General features: G+C 36.3%; 1 protein-coding gene and 1 long non-coding RNA gene across 2 annotated transcripts in view; one reads left to right on the top strand and one right to left on the bottom strand.

Moving 5' to 3' along the window:
• Positions 1–890: 890 nt before the first annotated feature.
• Positions 891–20,631, top strand: part of LOC6043231 (transmembrane protein 65) — a 32,057-nt gene continuing 12,316 nt past the window's right edge. Inside the window, exons 1-2 of the mRNA XM_038256532.1 lie at positions 891–924; positions 1,289–1,330. Of these exons, the coding sequence (XP_038112460.1) occupies positions 906–924; positions 1,289–1,330 (61 nt within the window). The 5' untranslated portion in view covers positions 891–905. The remainder of the gene's footprint in view (positions 925–1,288; positions 1,331–20,631) is intronic.
• On the bottom strand, positions 17,739–18,444 carry LOC119767604. The gene is made up of 2 exons (XR_005277611.1): positions 18,018–18,444; positions 17,739–17,963 (listed from the first exon to the last, which is right to left on the bottom strand). It is a non-coding gene; the product is annotated as an uncharacterized LOC119767604 (long non-coding RNA).

Genomic DNA, 20,631 nt, shown 5'->3' with positions numbered 1-20,631 from the left:
GGTGTTTTGATGTAAGCCGTTGCGGAGCTGAAGGCAGGCTGATGACTTTGTGAATACATTTCGGCAGCAATTTGGGAGAGAATCGCGATAAGAGTCGACGCGACGTCAAAATGAGACTCTCATCTTCTTATCGCGATTGCACCGATTTTATGATTATTTTGCCTGTGGATTTTAAATTCTTTAGCACAGACAATTTTAAAAAAAGTTCTGTTCACAATATTAGAAAAATGTCTCCAAATAATTTTAAAGAGAATTGTTTTCTAATGCAAATGGTATCTTTGGACTTAAAGATCACTTGAAAGAGTCAGCAAAATAAAAATTACCTAAACTCCACGAAATACAGAACAAAAATATAAATTTACCATAACTGATGGAGGCGCATGGTTGATCAATTAACCCTTACTCAACAACCACCACATTCGCCGCGACCTATCAATCTTATCGGGCTAAGAATCAAACTCACTCGTAGGTTCAGTTAACATTGTTACACACCGTTCATAATAAGCCACAACACAATCTAGCGTAGCAGTGGGAAATGTGTCACCTCAACAAATTAAATTTGTCGCCAACTTTTCCTCAACCGCGTCGCACCATTCGGAAGTAAAAAGGATTATTTCCCACAACTTCCATTTCCAACATTGCCAGGAGAACAATTTCTCCCTCCTGCTGGGAATTGGGTTCTTTTGCTTATTTTGTTGGTTTTTCCAATTTCTGGTTGGCTTTCTCGCTCGGCGTGTTTTATTATAAATTAAATTTTCACTTTCTTTCCAATCTTCCGGCGGTTGTTCCCCACTCGACAAAGCTTCCCGGGGGAGCTTAACTGGGCTCAAAGGCGGGAGGAAAACAGTGACTGGAAATATCCTAATTAAACATGGCAAAACCGCAGCCGCAGCCAGTCAAGGGGAATGTTTGCCAAGTGTTTAGGTGCGGCTACAAATTAGTGGTTTGTTTAGGCCCCAACATGTTGAGCATGATGATATAAATGGCATCTGCTGCTGCCATCTGTGCACAATTTGCCACACACTAACCAACTCTATTCTTTCCACTTTTACACTTTTTCACAGAGACAGGTAATGGTTTGTTGCATGTTGCTTGCTTTCAACTGTAGAACTTCTGGTGTAGAATGAATGCCTTTTTTCCTGCAAACTTTGTGTATGTTTTTCTCTCAACTGACAAAACTAACGATATTATGTGGACAATTACGAGTGTTGAGCTGCCAGTAAAACTATACTAATTATGCTTAATATGTTTCTTTTTGTCTTTTTCCTTCACCCTCCTGATGCCGCAGCCGAAGCAGAACCTACACCGCCGACGGGGGACTTGATGAAATGTAAGTAGAATATTGGTTTAATTTTATATAAGGCATTTATGATAAACAATTATTTGCAAGCAATTTCCAATAAAACTTACATTTATTCTGAGTTTGTTTTATTATGATTTGGAAATTAAGTTGTTGATTACATTGCTAGATAATATCTTGTTATTTTATTGGAAATAAGGCAACAAAGTAATTATGTACAGTAGGGTGACAAGAAAAATTGAAAATTTTGGAATATCTCAAGAGATACCCCCTGGTTTGATTCTTTAGGCAATAATAAGTAACAGTGCTAATTTTGAGCCAAATCGGTTAAGGTTTAGGGGTCGCTTTTTATCGTTGAAGTTTATATGGGGAAACCGTTAAAATGTATGGGGAAAATCATCGCATCAGGATTTTGGCAGCAGGTGGCGTAGGTTTCGCACAAAATTGTCCAAGTGTGAGGTTCTTGTAGGAAATTAAATTTTCTAAAACATTGTCGATGGGTGCAAGAAGATCCGAGTTGACCCTGGTGAGTTATAAGCAATGCGATGAAAAGAAATCGGATTATATACTTGAAAGAATATCAGTGGTATATTGAAAGTATATAAGAAAAAACTTTTTACTATAAAAATAATAAAAAATCAGGATCAACTTGGATCGTTTTGCACCCTTCGACAAAGTTATATGAAATTAAATTTTCTTTAAGAATCTCACACTTGGACAATATTGGGCGAGAACCGCGCCACCTACTGCCAAAATCCTGAAGTGATATTTTTCCCCATACATGTTAACGGTTTCCCCATATAAACTTCAACGATAAAAAGCGACCCCTTAACCTAAACCGATTTGGCTCAAAATTTTCAAAGATACTTATTTTTCCTAAGAAATCGAATCAGAGGGTATTCCTGATGTCGATTTTTGCCTTCCTCACCTGACTGAGGCAAGGCTATAAAATCACTCGAAAAATGAACTTCTTAAATACACCTCCTAGGTATACCTTCACGTATACCGATCGACTCAGAATCAAATTCTGAACAAATGTCTGTGAGGATGTGTGTAGACATGATTTTTTCCACACTATTATCTCAGAACTGGCTGAACCGATTTTGGATCCGCCTTATTCTGTTCGTTTTGGGATCCCCTAAGACCCTATTAAATTTTATTCTGTTTAGTGAAGTACTTTTTTAAGTTATTCCATGAAAAAGTTTTCTTGTAGCTACTAAAAAGGGTGATTTTTGCTTAACCTCAAAGGCCGGGCTTTTTTGCTTACGCGCGAGAGTCGTGTAGCATGCATATCGCCCGCATATTACCATATTGTTTAAACAGTGTCTGCGTCTCTTTTGGAAAAAGTCTGTATTAATTATGTTGCTTAATACATCATTTTGTCTCGACAAAGATTTACACGAACTTTTTACTGAAATATACAACTCATAAGGCATTGTTTACTAAGACTAGGGGGACAGCATGCAATTCCATCGTGCACCTAATGTTGGCATATCAGCACTTTTAATTTCAATTACAGCCCCCCCTTTTCTCCTTCATTTTGGAGAGTTGGTAAAAAAGAATTGAAAATTGATGTTCCGGTAAAATCAATAATTATTAAAAAAAATAAAAAAAAATTAAAAAAAACTCTTAAATTAATTTGTAAATACAACCTAAAATCAAACTTTAATGTGAGGAAGGCATCAACCACCTTAAGGTGGATTAAGTCACGTTTTTTTACTTTTTTTTTCAAAAAATCATAACTTGGCGGTATAATTTGTCGTCATACTTTTCGATGGCTCAAAAGTTGCGGTTTTTTTGTCTTTTAAAAATCAAAACATAAGGATTTTGGGCAGAAGAATTTTTTTATCTATTTTTCTGAACAGTCCCCATCCATACCTACAACTTTGCCGAAGACACCAAATCGATCAGAAACTCTTTCAAAAGTTACCGATTTTCGAACACTTTTTTAATGACAGCTGCCAAAATTGAATGAAGTCTTGTATGGGGGAAACCAATAACACAAAATCTGGAGCAACACGAGAAAAGGGCGGATAAGCATTTTGACAATTTGAACTATTTTGCTGATTCTCAAGCTTAAGGTGGTAGATGGTATCCTTCACTTTCGGGGCGAAGACTGTCGGTTCTGAATTCAGTGACCAGAAATAGTAAATTGAAATGAAAAAATGATCACTATATGTTAAATGCTTCCACAAACAACACAAAGAAAACATTTTTTTGATTGAAACATTCTGAATCAAGATTTGAATGTTTTTCTAAAACAAACATGGCCGCCAAATGGCCGATCGGGAATTATGCCTTTTAGAGCCTTAAGGAAACTTTTTCACAAAAAAGCGAAGTTTAAAACAATATCTGGTCTTCCAAGCTACCTCTCAACACATCGGAGTTTGTTAAATAGTGACTTTTTATCTTGGAATCTTGGAAACAGCTGCAACTGTCAAAATTCTTATGCGCCCTTTTCAAATGTTGCTCCAGAAATGGCTTCATTGCACAGTGGTCCAGATCGCAAAATTAGGTGGAAAATGGATTTTCCGTAAAATGATGAAGTTTTGGAGCTTTGGTGTCTTCAGAAGAGTTGTTGTATATGGAAAGGGGCAACTTTTGGTTTGGTTGGAAATTAGGGTGGTTCACAATTAGGGTGATTTTGAAAATCTAACTTTTCAGGAATATTTTTGGGTTTTTTTTGTCTTCTAGAAAGTTGTTGGGCTTGCCAATCCAAGCATCTTTGTCCAGGACACCAAAATTTTATCTCGTAATCTACGCCTTCTACGACCAAATTTATAGAGCAAACCTTCAAAAATCAGTTTTTTGAAGGTGGCAATTCAGGGTTAAGTTTTAGAGAAAAGTGGTATTCGGGGCACTTTTAGAGCTCTAAAAAACAAACATTTTTATATCTTGACAAGTCAAGAAGTCAAAAACTTAAATATCTCCAAATTTTAAGCGCCAGGTTGCATTTGAAAGAGGAGATCCATCACTACAAACGCTGAAAAATCTCAGGGGTGTTTTCCTTTAAACTCGAGATATCGCCATTTGAAAAAGTCTAATTTTCTTGGGAAAACCTTTTGGGATCACCCTAACGAATTTCGAAAATTGTCCAATATATGTTTTTCCATGTAATTTTGACCCCTGAATCTGAATATGTCCTCAGAATTGATCCAAAGTGTCGAAAAATCGATTTTAGGTCATATTTTGGGTTTTTTTCATGTAAAAAAAAACCCAATTTTTCGACAATTTGGGTCAATTCTGAGGACAGATTCAGATTGTAATGTAAAAAAATAAAATAGCTTGTTTTCAATATTTCGATAATGTCTTTGAATCTATATATTTTTTGAGTAATCGAAACTTCAAATAGTCGAGATTTAGGATAATCGAACACGGACTATATTTTAAAACAAGTTTTGAGTTTTTCAAATTTTCAGCTCACTTTTTAAAATTTACGGGTTAGGGGTCTCGCAAAAGAATGACAACTTTTTTTTACCGCTTTCCTTACGAGATCCGTACTCAGCTTTATAGATAATATGCCTCTGGAAGCTGTACAAAACGACTCAATTTCATTCAAAAAGTGCATGTGACAGCACTGCATGATTAAGACGAATTGTTCACAATCAGTGATTGTCACTCGTTATATGGACTTCGACACCTTTTGTGAACCAAATTTGATGGGAGTTTGATGACATGCCAAAGGTTGAAAAAGGTAATGTCGAACAAACATCTCCTCGAAAAAAAACGGCTCCGTTACTCACATCCATCCTCAACATCCTTGAAGCTTTCCTCCTCCCATAAAGTACACGCGATAACCTCGCTTAAAGATGAATCTAAGAACGTAAAGGATATCCTATCCTACTCCCCCTCTTAACGCCAGTGCTGGTGATGATGGCGATGATGAAAAGGATGTTAGCTGCCACCACAGTGTGTTTGTGTTTGTGCAGGGTAGGTGGAGTATGTGTGTGCTCTCAGCAGCACATCACCCACTTGGCAAGTCTTTGAAAATGGAACAAGAAGTGTACCTACTCTCTTCGTCCAGGAGTAGAGGAGCAGAGTTGAAGTATTTGCTCTGCTGTGTTTTCAGTTGGTGGAGATTCTACGCAAAATTGGCCATGTGTATTCTAGTATTTATTTATGATGTTAGCTTTGGCTTTCCAGTGGAATGCTTGAACGAAATTTACTTGAGGACAACTATGTGAGAAACTACTAAGTTGTAACTATTTTGTAAACTATTTTAAAACCTGCTTCAACTGAAACCTTCAAGTCTACCATCATGGAAAACAATTGCAACAATTCTTGTGACAATGTTTGTCAAATTCCAGAACCCATCTCCCCGTCGGTCGGTCGCCCAGAAAACATCACCAAAAGCTATTACATCGCGCGGGTGCACAAGCGAAATGTCACAAACTGGTCCTCCGGAATAGTGTCCACGACCTGCATCCGTTTGAATATTTTTACCACCCACCGAAACAGAAAAGTGAACATCGTGCAACTTGGATGTTGACTGTAAATGGACGCTTTTCATGCAATTGGAAGCACGGAGGGAAATGTGGAAAAATACGACGAATGGAGCATTTTATATGCAGCATAAAAGCGGTCATCAGCTTGTTCAGATGGTTCTGGCAGGGCAGGAGAGCGGACAGGTAGCTCCGTCAAACTTACCGCCTGGACTCGGGATGGAAGTGATGTGGAAGTACATTTTTTTCATGTCATTTTGCTCTATGGAAAACTGCTCTTTTCATCGCGTACTCCTGGCTGCAAGTTCAGGTGATATGGTCCGGTGCTCATGGACGAGGGTGGCAATCAAATTTTATTTTATTGGATGAAATATTAATCTGGGAAATGTAAGTGAACTATTGATTGGATGGTCATGCGAGAGGGCCATCGAAATTAGTATTCCGAGGCGAAAACAGAGCGCTGAAAGGGTGATAGTTCTTAACTGAAATTTATGCACTACGTTTAATTCCGTATATCTCAGAGCAGAATTATTTGGTTTTTTTTTTGTTATTTTAAATTATTCAATGAACCAAAACAAATAAACTTTTGATGGCTAACAAATAACATTCTACTAAAGAAAGGTAGAAAGAAAAATAAAAATACTGACAATCTGTATAAACCAAAGGCAATAGAGGGCATAAACAATAAACATCTAATCAACCTTATCTTCCAAACATTTTTATTGGAAAGAACAGAACAAAATCACAAAAGTTTATTTTTTAACATTACAAGTCGTTGAGATAAATAACGTCAGTTTAAAAAAAACTAACCTAATCCACCTATGTGGCTGATGCCTTCCTCACTTTTTACCGAAAATGGGTAATATGAGTGGTTTGGTCACACATTTCAGCTTTTTTAGATCCAGGAAAAAAACACAGATATAACTTATGTGGTAATAACTCGAGACAGGGTTGCTAGATCTTCAATGTTTTGGACACTTTGGAAATGCCTTTCAATTGCCTAACCAACGATGGGTCGGATAATGGACCGGACATAGTTTACATACATTTAAGTGAGATCCGGCTTCAAAAAAGTACATAAATCTCACTTAAGTGGTCATAACTCGAGACAGGGTTGCCAGATCTTCAATGTTTTGGACTCATTGGAAAGACCTTTCAATTAACTAACCAACGATTGATCGGATGATGGATCCGGACATAGTTTACGTACATTTAAGTGAGATCCGGCTTCAAAATTGTACATAAATATCACTTAAGTAGTCATAACTCGAGACAGGGTTGCCAGATCCTCAATGTTTTGGGCACTTTGGAAATGCCTTTCAATTGCCTAACCAACGATGGGTCGGATAATGGATCCGGACATAGTTTACATACATTTAAGTGAGATCCGGCTTCAAAAAAGTACATAAATCTCACTTAAGTGGTCATAACTCGAGACAGGGTTGCCAGATCTTCAATGTTTTGGACTCATTGGAAAGACCTTTCAATTAACTAACCAACGATTGATCGGATGATAGATCCGGACATAGTTTACGTACATTTAAGTGAGATCCAGCTTCAAAAAAGTACATAAATATCACTTAAGTGGTCATAACTCGAGACAGGGTGGCCAGATCTTCAATGTTTTGGACTTTTTGGAAAGGATTTTTTTGGAAATTGTACATAAATATCACTTAAGTAGTCATAACTCGAGACAGGGTTGCCAGATCTTCAATGTTTTGGGCACTTTGGAAATGCTTTTCAATTGCCTAACCAACGATGGGTCGGATAATGGATCCGGACATAGTTTACGTACATTTAAGTGAGATCCAGCTTCAAAAAAGTACATAAATATCACTTAAGTGGTCATAACTCGAGACAGGGTGGCCAGATCTTCAATGTTTTGGACTTTTTGGAAAGGATTTTTTTGGAAATTGTACATAAATATCACTTAAGTAGTCATAACTCGAGACAGGGTTGCCAGATCTTCCATGTTTTGGGCACTTTGGAAATGCCTTTCAATTTCCTAACCAACGATGGGTCGGATAATGGATCCGGGCATAGTTTACATACATTTAAGTGAGATCCGGCTTCAAAAAAGTACATAAATCTCACTTAAGTGTTCATAACTCGAGACAGGGTTGCCAGATCTTCAATGTTTCGGACTCATTGGAAAGACCTTTCAATTAACTAACCAACGATTGATCGGATGATAGATCCGGACATAGTTTACGTACATTTAAGTGAGATCCAGCTTCAAAAAAGTACATAAATATCACTTAAGTGGTCATAACTCGAGACAGGGTGGCCAGATCTTCAATGTTTTGGACTTTTTGGAAAGGATTTTTTTGGAAATTGTACATAAATATCACTTAAGTAGTCATAACTCGAGACAGGGTTGCCAGATCTTCAATGTTTTGGGCACTTTGGAAATGCCTTTCAATTGCCTAACCAACGATGGGTCGGATAATGGATCCGGACATAGTTTACGTACATTTAAGTGAGATCCAGCTTCAAAAAAGTACATAAATATCACTTAAGTGGTCATAACTCGAGACAGGGTGGCCAGATCTTCAATGTTTTGGACTTTTTGGAAAGGATTTTTTTGGAAATTGTACATAAATATCACTTAAGTAGTCATAACTCGAGACAGGGTTGCCAGATCTTCAATGTTTTGGGCACTTTGGAAATGCCTTTCAATTTCCTAACCAACGATGGGTCGGATAATGGATCCGGGCATAGTTTACATACATTTAAGTGAGATCCAGCTTCAAAAAAGTACATAAATATCACTTAAGTGGTCATAACTCGAGACAGGGTGGCCAGATCTTCAATGTTTTGGACTTTTTGGAAAGGCCTTTCAATTGCCTAACCAACGATGGGTCTGATGATGAATCTGGACATAGTTTACGTACATTTAAGTGAGATCCGGCTTCAAAAAAGTACATAAATATCACTTAAGTGATCATAACTCGAGACAGGGTTGCCAGATCTTCAATGTTTTGGACCTTTTGGAAAGGCCTTTCAATTGCCTAACCAACGATGGGTCGGATGATGAATCTGGACATAGTTTACGTACATTTAAGTGAGATCCGGCTTCAAAAAAGTACATAAATCTCACTTAAGTGGTCATAACTCGAGACAGGGTTGCCAGATCTTCAATGTTTTGGACTCATTGGAAAGACCTTTCAATTAACTAACCAACGATTGATCGGATGATAGATCCGGACATAGTTTACGTACATTTAAGTGAGATCCAGCTTCAAAAAAGTACATAAATATCACTTAAGTGGTCATAACTCGAGACAGGGTGGCCAGATCTTCAATGTTTTGGACTCATTGGAAAGGCCTTTCAATTGCCTACCCAACGATTGGTCGGATGATGGATCCGGACATCGTTTACATGCTTTTATTTGAGATCCGGATATTTGTGAAAACACATTTTTATACATAACTTTTAACAATTCAATAGCGATGTATGGGACCTTAAACCAAGTCGAATGCAACTGGTTTGATCAAAATCGGTTCAGCCAGTTCTGAGAGAACTCAGTGAGAATTTTGGTCACATACATACATACACACACACATACACACACACAGACATTTATTCAGTTTTCGATTCTGAGTCGATAGTATTTTGTCCTTGTGAGTATTTGCTCCATGATCCATTATATTGCAGTAGTCCGTCCATATACATTTTCATAAAAAATGTTATGAAAATATATTTTGAAATCGATATGTTGAGAAAGAATTTGTCAAACGAGACAGAGAATGTTAACTTCGACAAAAAATTTGGCGTTAATGAGAAGAATACTGTAGACAAATTTAACTAAAAAATCGCATTGGGCGTAATATTGAATGTTTGGCCCGTTTAAAATGTTAGTCTTGATTTTAAATTTTTGAAAATATTTTTTTCGAAAAGATTGGAAAATTTCACGAATGTTTCAGGTTTTAACATTGTTAATCGGACCTATAGTTGCTGAGATATCGACATTAGAAAATGTTGGGTTGTTTGGGTGAGACTTAGAAAACATCAATTTTCCTGTTTTTTAGCCTTTGCATAGCAATATCTCAGCAACTGTGGGTCGCATCAACAAAGTTCAATAAAGCAAAATATAGAGAATTTTCTCAGCTTTTCAAAAATATTTTTTTCAATGGTGGGCAAACATGGGCATTAATTATAAAAAATGAAAAACTGCGACAATTTTTAAAAAAGTTACCTAAAAATGGCTATAACTTGAAAACGGTGCACTTTATCAAAAATTCACTAAAGTACTTTTTGATTGCAAATTCGATTTTACATCGAAAAATGAAGTTGAAAATTTTTTGCGACCGATATTTCGATTTTTTGAAAAAATCAGTATTGATTCAAAAAATCGTAACTCGGTCAAAGATTTTTTGCCCATTCTGGAAATTTCTGAAAAGTTGGCATTTTATGTCCTCTAAAACATATCAAAAAATAAAAAAAATTAAAAATAGTGTTTTTTTGCAAATCAAGTTTTAGTGACAAAAAGTTAAATAAAAAATCACCAAAATTTTTTTTACCGTGCAGCATTTTTTCAGTGTAGTCCATATCCATACCTACAACTTTGTCGAAGACACCAACTCGATCAAAAATTCCTTCAAAAGATACAGATTTTTGAATTTTCACATATCATTTTGTATGGACAGCTGCCAAATTTGTATGGAAAATTATATGGACAAACTAATGATGCAAATTGGCTTCTTTGGGCATACCGAAGGCACCAAAAAAGTTTCAGCTGGATTAAAAAATACAAAAAAAAAAATCGAATGACCGAAAACTCAGAGAATTGCTCATATGTGCCAATAATTTACTTCAAAAGTAAATGGGCATTATCGAGTAGATGCCCAGCTGTCGATAAGCATTTTTTCTCTTCGATTTTTTGTTGCCAAAAACTTCACCGTTTTGATAATGCTTCCCATAAATTCACGTGCTAAACTTCTTGCTCCAGTTACACGTGTAACTTTTTTTGCGTTAAAGCAAGCTGAATACCTACGCGCTCAAATCTGCATAACTTTTTGTAACTAAATTTCCTCCCCAAGCCGGTTGAAGGAACCCGTATCTACTATCTACTCAATTATGTGTTCGTGAATTGGACGCGTAATGAAGTTGAGAGTGGATTGCTTATTGGAAATATATGGAAAAGCTGGGCAATGTTTCCAAAGGTGATTGGAGCAATTTTCACTTGATACATGGTTGACTTTGGTATAGTAAATGTGCATCTATTAAACATGTAAAATAACGATTTGCATAAGCAGCATAAAAGTGTTTCAATTTGCACCCAGTGAGGAAAGCAAATTGCTCTTTCAGCAGTGCTGGTGAATCGTTTTTTTCAGTTCATACCTTCGCCGTTAGAGGCGCACTGCCATAATAGCATTGGAAAACAATAATTTGCAACGCCAACGGTGGAGAATGTTCATCCTGTGAAAAACCCCCGGAAAAGTGCAGAAACAGAAGAGGAAATGAAGGGAAAATCGTACAAATCCATCCCTTTTACGGGTGCCACCGTTCACCTTGTGTGAATGTGTGCGTGGATGTGCTCATGTAGCTGTGGCTGAGTATACGAATTAGCAACCCAGATGCACCAGACAGGTCCTTCACGGGTCCTGGCTCCAGCCAGCAGTTGTTAGTCTCGGTCGTCCGCTGTTATGACTTCTCAGCATGCATGCCTTGTGAAATGAGGGGAAGTTGAGGCAAAATCGGGGTTAAATAAATCGATGAACATTTAAAACTTATTTGCAAACGGAAACACTAGCTGATTTACTTTATTTTTTACTGTCATGTTTATTAAAAATCCAAGTTCTAAAGATGTGGACAAAAGAAAAAGTTCAATCATGTTTTTGATATTGATATTATCCAACCACCATAATGAACCTGATAATTTCTTCCCAAAAATCATTTTTAAATAATTTATCATAAGTCAACATCACAACAATGAGATGCTTTGATTTCTCTGCGTTGAACTACTCAAAATCTCTTAATTTTATTTTTTACACATTTCGTCACCGTCGTGCTAACTTATCGTACGTGCATTTTGGGCAAAATTGAGTTAAGAACGCTATTTTGTGCAGCTCACAATGCCTCACCGTTTGACCATCATAGATCCCCAAAATTCGAATTCAATCCTGAGATATTCAACGAAATCCGAAAAAACTCCGTGCATTTTTGTCACTTTACATATGAAAGTAGCTTCAATCTTGTCGTGCTATCTTGTCACTCTAGAATTGAAGGTTCATGTTGAAAAAATAGCTTTTAAGTGACCATAGAAAGTCGCATGCATTGCAACGATACAAAAACATGACATTTTGCTAGATAAGTATTGATTTTCGTTGTGTGTCTCATTGTTTATCATCTGTCTCAATGTTCCTGCCTGTCTCAATGTAACATAATCAGATAGTTGACTAACTCTGGCTGTAGAGGTCAGATCGATATCAATATTAGAGCACAAAAATCATTAAAAGTTAAAAACCAAAAGTGTCTCATTGATTACTACTCTTCCCTGAAAGTGATATTTAATTATATGTGACAAAATTGACCGTTACTCGAACTCTTAATCCAAATCTCATTAGTTCAACGCCATAGTTTGAAAGGGTTCATAATGTTTATTCCAGAGTATAAAATAAACAAGCTTTATAATAAATTCAAGACTAAAGTAACTAAAAAAAACTGTTTAAAAAAGATTTTCGGTTTCATCACATTTGGTTTATTTTGGAAGCCGTTCATTATCAGTACATTATTTGAGAAACTAAGTTTAATTGTAGTAGATGTTTATAAGAGGAATGATATGATGTTGATATTTTGTAATTTGGCAAAAAAATCCCACTAAAATTGACAAAACTTTTCTGAAAATGGATAAAAATTATACATCCGTCGGAATAATTGAATTTTATTTTGTTTTTTTTTTTTTTTTTTTTCAACAATGCAGCGTCGTTAGTTTTTGCATTCAGTCATGACAGTTTTTTTTTCTAAAAATAATTTAAATAAATAACACTATTTTACACTTCCCAATGACTCTGTGGCTCTAATTATGCATCGATTAATTGTGTGCGATGTCGAAGAAATGTGTGCTTTGTCAAAAATATGTTTTGAGAGTTTAAAAATTTGTAATCGTGATGAAAATTAACATCGCTGTCCAGAGTTGAATTGATATTCTGCATGTTTTTTTATGGTTTATGGGATTAAAATGGGTTTTTAACTTCAGGTCGAGATTAAATCAGTTTTCACAGATAAAATATTTCGGGAACCTCAAGATGGAATTTCCGAGGTGCATGCAAGTTTCATAATAATGCCCTTCTTACCCATCGTGATAATTATTTTTCAAGATACAAAATTTAATACGCTTTAAGTTAGTTTAAAAAAATGACTCTGACACTAACTCCGGCTTTGCATGATTTACCAACTTCAACTTCAGTGAAAACGTTTTTGTACGGAAATAACTATCTTCGTAACTTCCAAACTTTTACTAATTTTGCTCATAAATGGCCATACTATTTTGGGACTTGTATTGAAAGCTAGTGATACAAAAGATCTTCATTGAACAAAAAATACCATAGGGTAGAGTAGTCATCGATGAGACACGGGGAACAATGATAAAATGGCTCTTACAAGTCATAGTTTTAACCAATCAGGCTCATATTTGGGGGAAAGGTGTATCTACTGGATACACGTCTGCCATAATAGTGGCTTTGCTTATGGACGCTCCCTTGAAAAGTTAGTCATAAATGTTTGATTCTGGTGTGTAAAAGTAAATTATGGACAAAAATTACTTTTTCGCTCGTAGGCTTCCATTAACACCAAAACTAATATTTCTTCAAATTTCTTTCAACGTTCCATAGGGATTGAGTTGGACTACAATGTCTTTTCATTAGGTTTGGCCAAAATTTAGAATATACCCAGAATCCAGGACTGTCTCATTGTTCCCCACTCATTTCAGCTCATTGGTAACAATGAGACACTTTGATTTTTCTTCATTAAACTTTTCAAAATCTATGGAAATCTTTCAAAACATGAATTAAAAGTGATTTTTGGCATATTTATAGAGTTTTAACTTCATTTAACCAAAAATACAAAGTTTTCCGGGACCGTGGTGTAGGGGTAAGCGTGATTGCCTCTCACCCAGTCGGCTTGGGTTCGATCCCAGACGGTCCCGGTGGCATTTTACGAGACGAGATTTGTCTGATCACGCCTTCCGTCGGAAGGGAAGTAAATGTTGGTCCCGGACTAACCTACAAAGGTTAGGTCGTTAGCTCAGTCCAGGTGTAGGTGTCGTCTCCCTGGGTCCTGTCTCGGTGGAGTCGCTGGTAGGCAGTTGGACTAACAATCCAAAGGTCGTCAGTTGGAATCCCGGGGTAGATGGAAGCTAAGGTGTAAAAAGAGGTTTGCAATTGCCTCAACAATCATGCCTTCGGACACCTAGTTTCGAGTAGGAATCTCGCAATCGAGAACGCCAAGGCAATGCTGTAGAGCGAATAAATTGATTGATTGACAAAGTTATTTGGTATAAATATACGGATTTTACAAAATTTAAATACTTTTTAGTATAACTTTTGTTAATTAAAGTTTCATGTTGGCAAAATTGCTCTAAAATGTTCAAGGCAAGTCACCTGTAATGGAACAATACAAAAACATAATGTTTTACTAGAAAAGTATTGATTTTCGTAGAGTGTCTCATTGTTCCCCAGCTGTCTCATTGTTCCTGCCAAGTGCGTCTACAATGAGACAGTTGAATAACTCTGGCTTTAGATGTCAGATTGATCTCATATTTTGGTCAATGTAAGAACACATTAAAAGAAAGAAAATGCAACAAAAAGCTCATTAAAACATGCAGATGAAAAAATGAGAAAAATCTTTGAAAGTTGAAAACCAAAAGTGTCTCATTGATGACTACCCTACCCTATGATAAGTTAAAACACACCGCAAAAAATGTATATGTAAAACCGCATGCAAAAGCATGCACATCACCTTTGTGAGCAAAAGCATGTAATATTGTATAGAGAAACGTGTACACAAAAAGCATGCCCGGATGAAAAAAAAAGATTATGCACACCCCCAAAAATTACATCAATCCGGTGAGAGTCATATCCAGATTACTAAGTCCGCGCCCCAACCATCCCGGCTATCTTGCCGCTGTGAAGTTGTCTGGATCAACACCGATGTAGCTGCAAGTTCCCCATACATCGTATACAATTAATACAGCATACGATAATATTTTAATACGACGTACGGGAAACCTACTGGTACATCGGCGTTGAACATAATAATTACAAAACGGTGGGATAGCCGAGATGGTTGGGGCGCGGATTTGGTAATCTGAGAATGAATTTCACTAGATTGATGTTATTTTTGAGGGTGTGAATAATCTTTTTTTTTCATCCGTACATGCTTTTTGTGTACACGATTTACAATATTACATACCTTTGCTCACAAAGGTGATGTGCATGATTTTGCATGCGATTATAACATCGCATCGCTGTGCAAATAATAGTCGATTTTTGAATTATTCAACAATATGAAACAATATTTAACAAAAAAAAACTTGTCTTTTCTTTGTGCTGTTTTTCATTCATCTTCTTGTATCTTGTTTAACGTGAAGACTTCCATCATTGTCATGATTTTTCGTTCAAAGATATACATTTTGCGTCGCTTTCAATATTTTGACTTAATTCCTTCAACAAGTTGTTTAGAATAGTGCCTTACAAATGCTGATTCCTTTTGGTAACGATTATCCCATTCCTTGTAAAGTTAATCAATGATTGCCAACTAGGACGTCAATGACTGTACCACAAAATTATATAAATTTTGAAGCACATTTGATTTAGATCAAAAATTCATTCAGTGGCTTCATGAAGGCAACAACCGGCACATGCTGATTCCTTTTGGTGCTGAAATTCGTTAAATTGAATTTAATACAGAATATTTTATAGTGATGATCAAGTTTCTTCGAAAATGATCAACGGCTTCACCTTAAATGATTTGTAAGGCCTAATTTATATCCATCAACTTTGGTTTTTGCTTAATTTGTGTATTTAATATTTCTCCCAGGCTTTTCGGAATATTTTCTTATTTTCATTTTTTTTTCAGAATATTGCGTAAAATCAAATTATTTTGAGAATAAGTTGCTTTTCACCTTCATTTTCTAGTACCAATGAATGTAAAGGGAATCATATTAGAGCCAAATGTTGAAAATACCTCAGAAAACTATATTCGGATTATTGTATCGACATTTTGAAACATCTTCCCATCCATAAGCCCAGTGCTGTTCTGTAGCATCAAACACAAATATTTCAAAAAAGAAGCAAACTCAACTTTAAATCGAAGAATGTTGTAAAGATGAACTCTATTATAAAAATATTGTAGCATTTAAAAATTTGTATTGGTACAAAGCAGTACTTAGGCTTTACAAAAAAAATGATTGTTTGTTTGCAAACTCATTCAAAATATTTTGGACGTTCAGAGGCCTCTTCATAATCCTATATAAAACAATCATGAACAAAGCTCATTTCACCACAAACTGCCCCACCACACAGGAGAGCACAGCAACGTCTGAAACAGAAAGAATATGGTAAATATGCACTCGGTGCTCCTCTTGTGTCCCCCGCAGGGAGTCATACGCTTTGGCTACTTCCTCACAAAACCGAGACAGGGTTGAAGCCCTCTGCCCTCGTACAGCAATATCCCTGAAAAAGCCAAAAACAAATCTACTTTGAGGTTCAATGTAAACCACTGCTCTCATAACCAACCGCAATTAGTGTTGCCAGAGGAATTTCCATGTTTGAATATTTTAGCACAATTTTGTTGCTAAAGTGGCCTCAGTTGCTGCTGCTGCCCGTCAGTAGAGGGTCATCACCGAAGGGTACTCCTCTCGAGAGTGTTAGTGGTTCGGGGGGGTCCTTCGCAAGGTGGTTTCATTTTACCTTCCCTTTCGGCAGGGCACTGATAAACTGCCAAAGTGGGGAAAGTGTTTATGCAAGCTTAGAGCTCAATCGCATTATATTCACATAATGGTACCGGTTGGAGCTTCCGTCATCATCGTCATTCCGAAGCTGATCAACACAGAAGCAACTAAAAGCTTAAAGCTTTGGAAGAATATTTTCGCTTTTTGTGCACATTGAATAAACACCTGACGTTTGATAGTTCAACTGTGTCAAAAAACAATAAATCCTCAAAATAAAAGCACCAGAGAGGAAAAATGACACCGGCAAGCTTCATCAAAGCGAAAACCCTGGCATTGATGCGGATAACGGGTGAAGTGCTCTCGACGTCCGAATTGTTCCGGATGCCGGACCTGCCCCGGTGAGAGCGTATCTGAGGATATTAATTGCGACAGAGTACTCGTGTGGCTTTGTCCGATGTGCAGCACGGGTGCTAGAGGTGACGTTTTCATTTTCATCGAGCTTTTTATTTTCCGGACGTGTTTGGCAGATGGGAATTTGCTTTCCCGCCTCCCCAAATGGGCTGGTTTATCAATTTGTTTTTACTGCAAAGTGGCTGTCAGTGGATTGCTGTTAAAAAGGATGGCTTGTATAACTTGAACAAAAGGCATGGCAAACACTTTTATTGAAAAATCATGAATTTCCAAAAAGTTTCGAAGCGGTTTATGAATTATGTTATACACGCAAAATTCAGATAACACAGATCTGTGTAAAATTTGACACAGAATGCCCAAAACCTGGAATACACAGAATCTGTGTAAAAGCCTTGTACACAGATCTGTGTTCAGCCGTTGTCTGTCAAATCTGTGTAATTTTATAAAAGCAATCTGTGTAAAATTTTACACAGATCTGAGTAAAATTTTTCACAGATCTGGGTAAAATATAACACAGAAATGGTTAAAAATATATATTTTAAGCCAGCGATCTGTGTAAAATTTTACACAGATCTGTGTAAAATTTTACACAGATCTGTGTAAAATTTTACACAGATCTGGGTAAAATTCCACCCCGATTTTTCCCCTGCAAACCTGTTTTCTTTCATAAAACGGATGGAAAAACGGAAATAAACAAAAACAATGAACCTTTTTTATTCAATCTTGAGGCAGCAAATCCTTCCTTGGCCGCGGGAACCGGAGCAGCGAATCCTTTCTTGGTCGCGGAAACCGGGGCAGCGAATCACCGGAAGATCCCGAATCAGGTTGTTGTTTCGGCTGGCGCTTCATTGTCGGAGGACTTTTTGTCCGAATCTGGCCGAGACGTTCGAAGAAGTTGGGTAGTGCACGAGCGATCTAAAAAAACAAGAATTAGATTTAATCTAACAAAGTTTATCAAAAGAAACCTACCGCAAACGCTGGCCTTCCTTGGTCGCGGGAACCGAGGCAGCGAATCCTTCCTTGGCCGCGGGAACCGGAGCAGCGAATCCTTTCTTGGTCGCGGGGACCGGGGCAGCGAATCGGCGGAAGATCACGAATCAGGTTACTGTTTCTGCTGGCGCTTCCTTGCTGGAGGGCTTTCTGGTCCGAACCTGTAGCGACGATGGCTAGGAAATCTCAAAATCTCAAAGCTTGGTGTTCTTGCCGGAGGAGTTGGAAGTTTGGTTCACTCTTTTACTGTACTCGCGAAGATATGCTAAACGAACAAAGAAAGTTAGGTTATGGAATTAGTTTATACTTAATCTGGTGAAATTTGTTGTAAAACTAAATTTTCTACTAAGAAATCTACAGTCATGATAAAACCATGTTTGAAATTAAGATTTATAGAAAAACTCAGTTAAAAATCGCAAAAATCTATGAAAAGACGACCGAAAATTTTTCAACCTTCTCAGCTCAGCAGAAGTGCGGGAAATGAACGACAGTGACGCCAACTCTATTTTACACAGATTTAGAAGAGACGCTGTTCAAAAATCTGTGTAATATTTTACACAGAACTGTGTCAGGAAACTACACAGATTTTGAAAGCTAGAACTGATCGTCAAGCTGTGTAATTTTTTTACACAGATCTGTGTTATCCAGATTTTGCGTGTATTTGAAAAAGGATTTTCGAAAGGTTCAGAAAATTTCCTATAATGTCGATAATACAACTCTACATTTTTGAAGTTGATGTCAGTAAACGCTTCATTTTCATCAAGGTGTGATATATTTGGGTTCCCTGAACACGATCCAATCAATAAAATTCAAATTTAGTGAACTTTTTGCCAATAAATAAAATTGTACATTTTCTATATAAATTAGTTTACTGACATAAACTTCAATAATGTCGAGATGTGCAAAAAAGTTGGAAAATTTGATTTTTCAAATTTCAAATGGCATAGTTTAAAATTTGGGCAATTCTCTACAAAACCGGCCGACTTAGACCATTTGTGTGTGTGTGTGTTTTTTTTTTTGTTTTTTTTTTATTTGATGATGATCTCTTCACGCTTCCTGAGTTTATCACACTAGCTGGAGAGATGATCACGCGCTTTCGTGCCTGCCGAAACAAGGCAGAACAATTCCAAGCTCTCAGTGAGCTGATGATGAAGTACATCTACAACGGATAAGCTGCCTTGTGCAGCGAAGTTTTTCATACATACTGTGATTTAGTTTAAAGCTTTTCTATTTTTATCTTTTTCCTTAGCAAATCTAGAAGTTTTTTTTTTATATTTCCTTCTCTTGCTAAATCCATTGTAAGAATATCGAATTACATCAAAATGAATTATAGTTCAATTCATAGTTGAAAGGAACTCCAAAACTCTATTAGGTTATAAGAAATACGGAATTGTAAGTTGATTATTTACTTATAAAATAAATTGAATTGAATTGATTTTTTTGATTTGGCTCTAACTTAAAGATCAAACAAAAGAAGCCATTTTGTGTCATTGGTTCACTCATACAGTTCTCCATACAATTTTGGCAGCTGTCCATACAAAAACGGTCCGTAATAAAAAAAATTCGATTTTTAAATATTTTTTTGGCGAGAACTGAATTTCCAAAATTGGTATTTTTTTTATTTTCGAGATTTTTAATATGTTTTGCAGGACACAAACTTGCAACTTTTGTGCCATAGATAAGTATGTTCGAAAATTTAGCCACCAAGTAATGAATTTTTTAATAAAATGTGATTTTTAGAAATTAAAGACATTTTTCACATACAATTTTTTGACCTGATTTTTAATGTAAAATTGAATTTGCGAAAAGTTTTTTGAAGATTTGTTGATAGAGTGCCCCGTTTTAGAGCTTTAGCCACCGAAAGTTTGATTTCAGCAAAATATTTGCAGTTTTTCAATTTTCAAAAATAGTGACCATCAGTGACAACTTCTGATAATAATAATAATATTGAATGTTTAGCCCTTTTGAAATGTTTGTCTTGATTCAAATATTTTCAATATATTTTTTTCAAAGAGATCGGGAAATTTACGATGTTTAATTTTTTAACTTTCAGAAATGGTCACTCATGATATTTTGCTGAAATCAATCTTGAAAGCTAGGCTCTTTATCAAGAAATCTGCAAAGTACTTTTCGATTGCAAATTCAATTTCACATAACAAAATGAGTTCAAATAGTGGTATTTGTACAATTGCAATTTTTATAAAAAATACGTTTTTTAAATATCATTACACGGTGGCAAAATTCTTGGCCATACCTACTTCTCAATGCATCAAAAGTTGCGGGGTCTTGTCACCTAAAATATACCAAAAATCTCGAAAATAAAAATTACCGATCTTGGGAAATTGAGTTTTTGTGAAAAAAAGTTAATTAAAAAAATCCGTGTACCTTTTTTATCAGAATAGTCTTTATTAGTTCCTATGACTTTGCCGAAGACACCAAATTGATCAAAAAAATCCTTCAAAAGTAACAGACCTTCGAATATTTACGTACCATTTTTGTATGGACAGCTGCCAGAATTGTATGAAGACTTGTATGGGTGAACCAATGACACAAAATGGCTTCTTTGGTCATAGGGAAGGTCCCCACAAAGTTT

Source organism: Culex quinquefasciatus, chromosome 2 (assembly GCF_015732765.1).
Source record: "Culex quinquefasciatus strain JHB chromosome 2, VPISU_Cqui_1.0_pri_paternal, whole genome shotgun sequence".
Lineage (NCBI taxonomy): Eukaryota > Metazoa > Arthropoda > Insecta > Diptera > Culicidae > Culex > Culex quinquefasciatus.
Note: the sequence above shows the minus strand (reverse complement) of the source record. Positions and strands in the feature narration are given on the sequence as shown.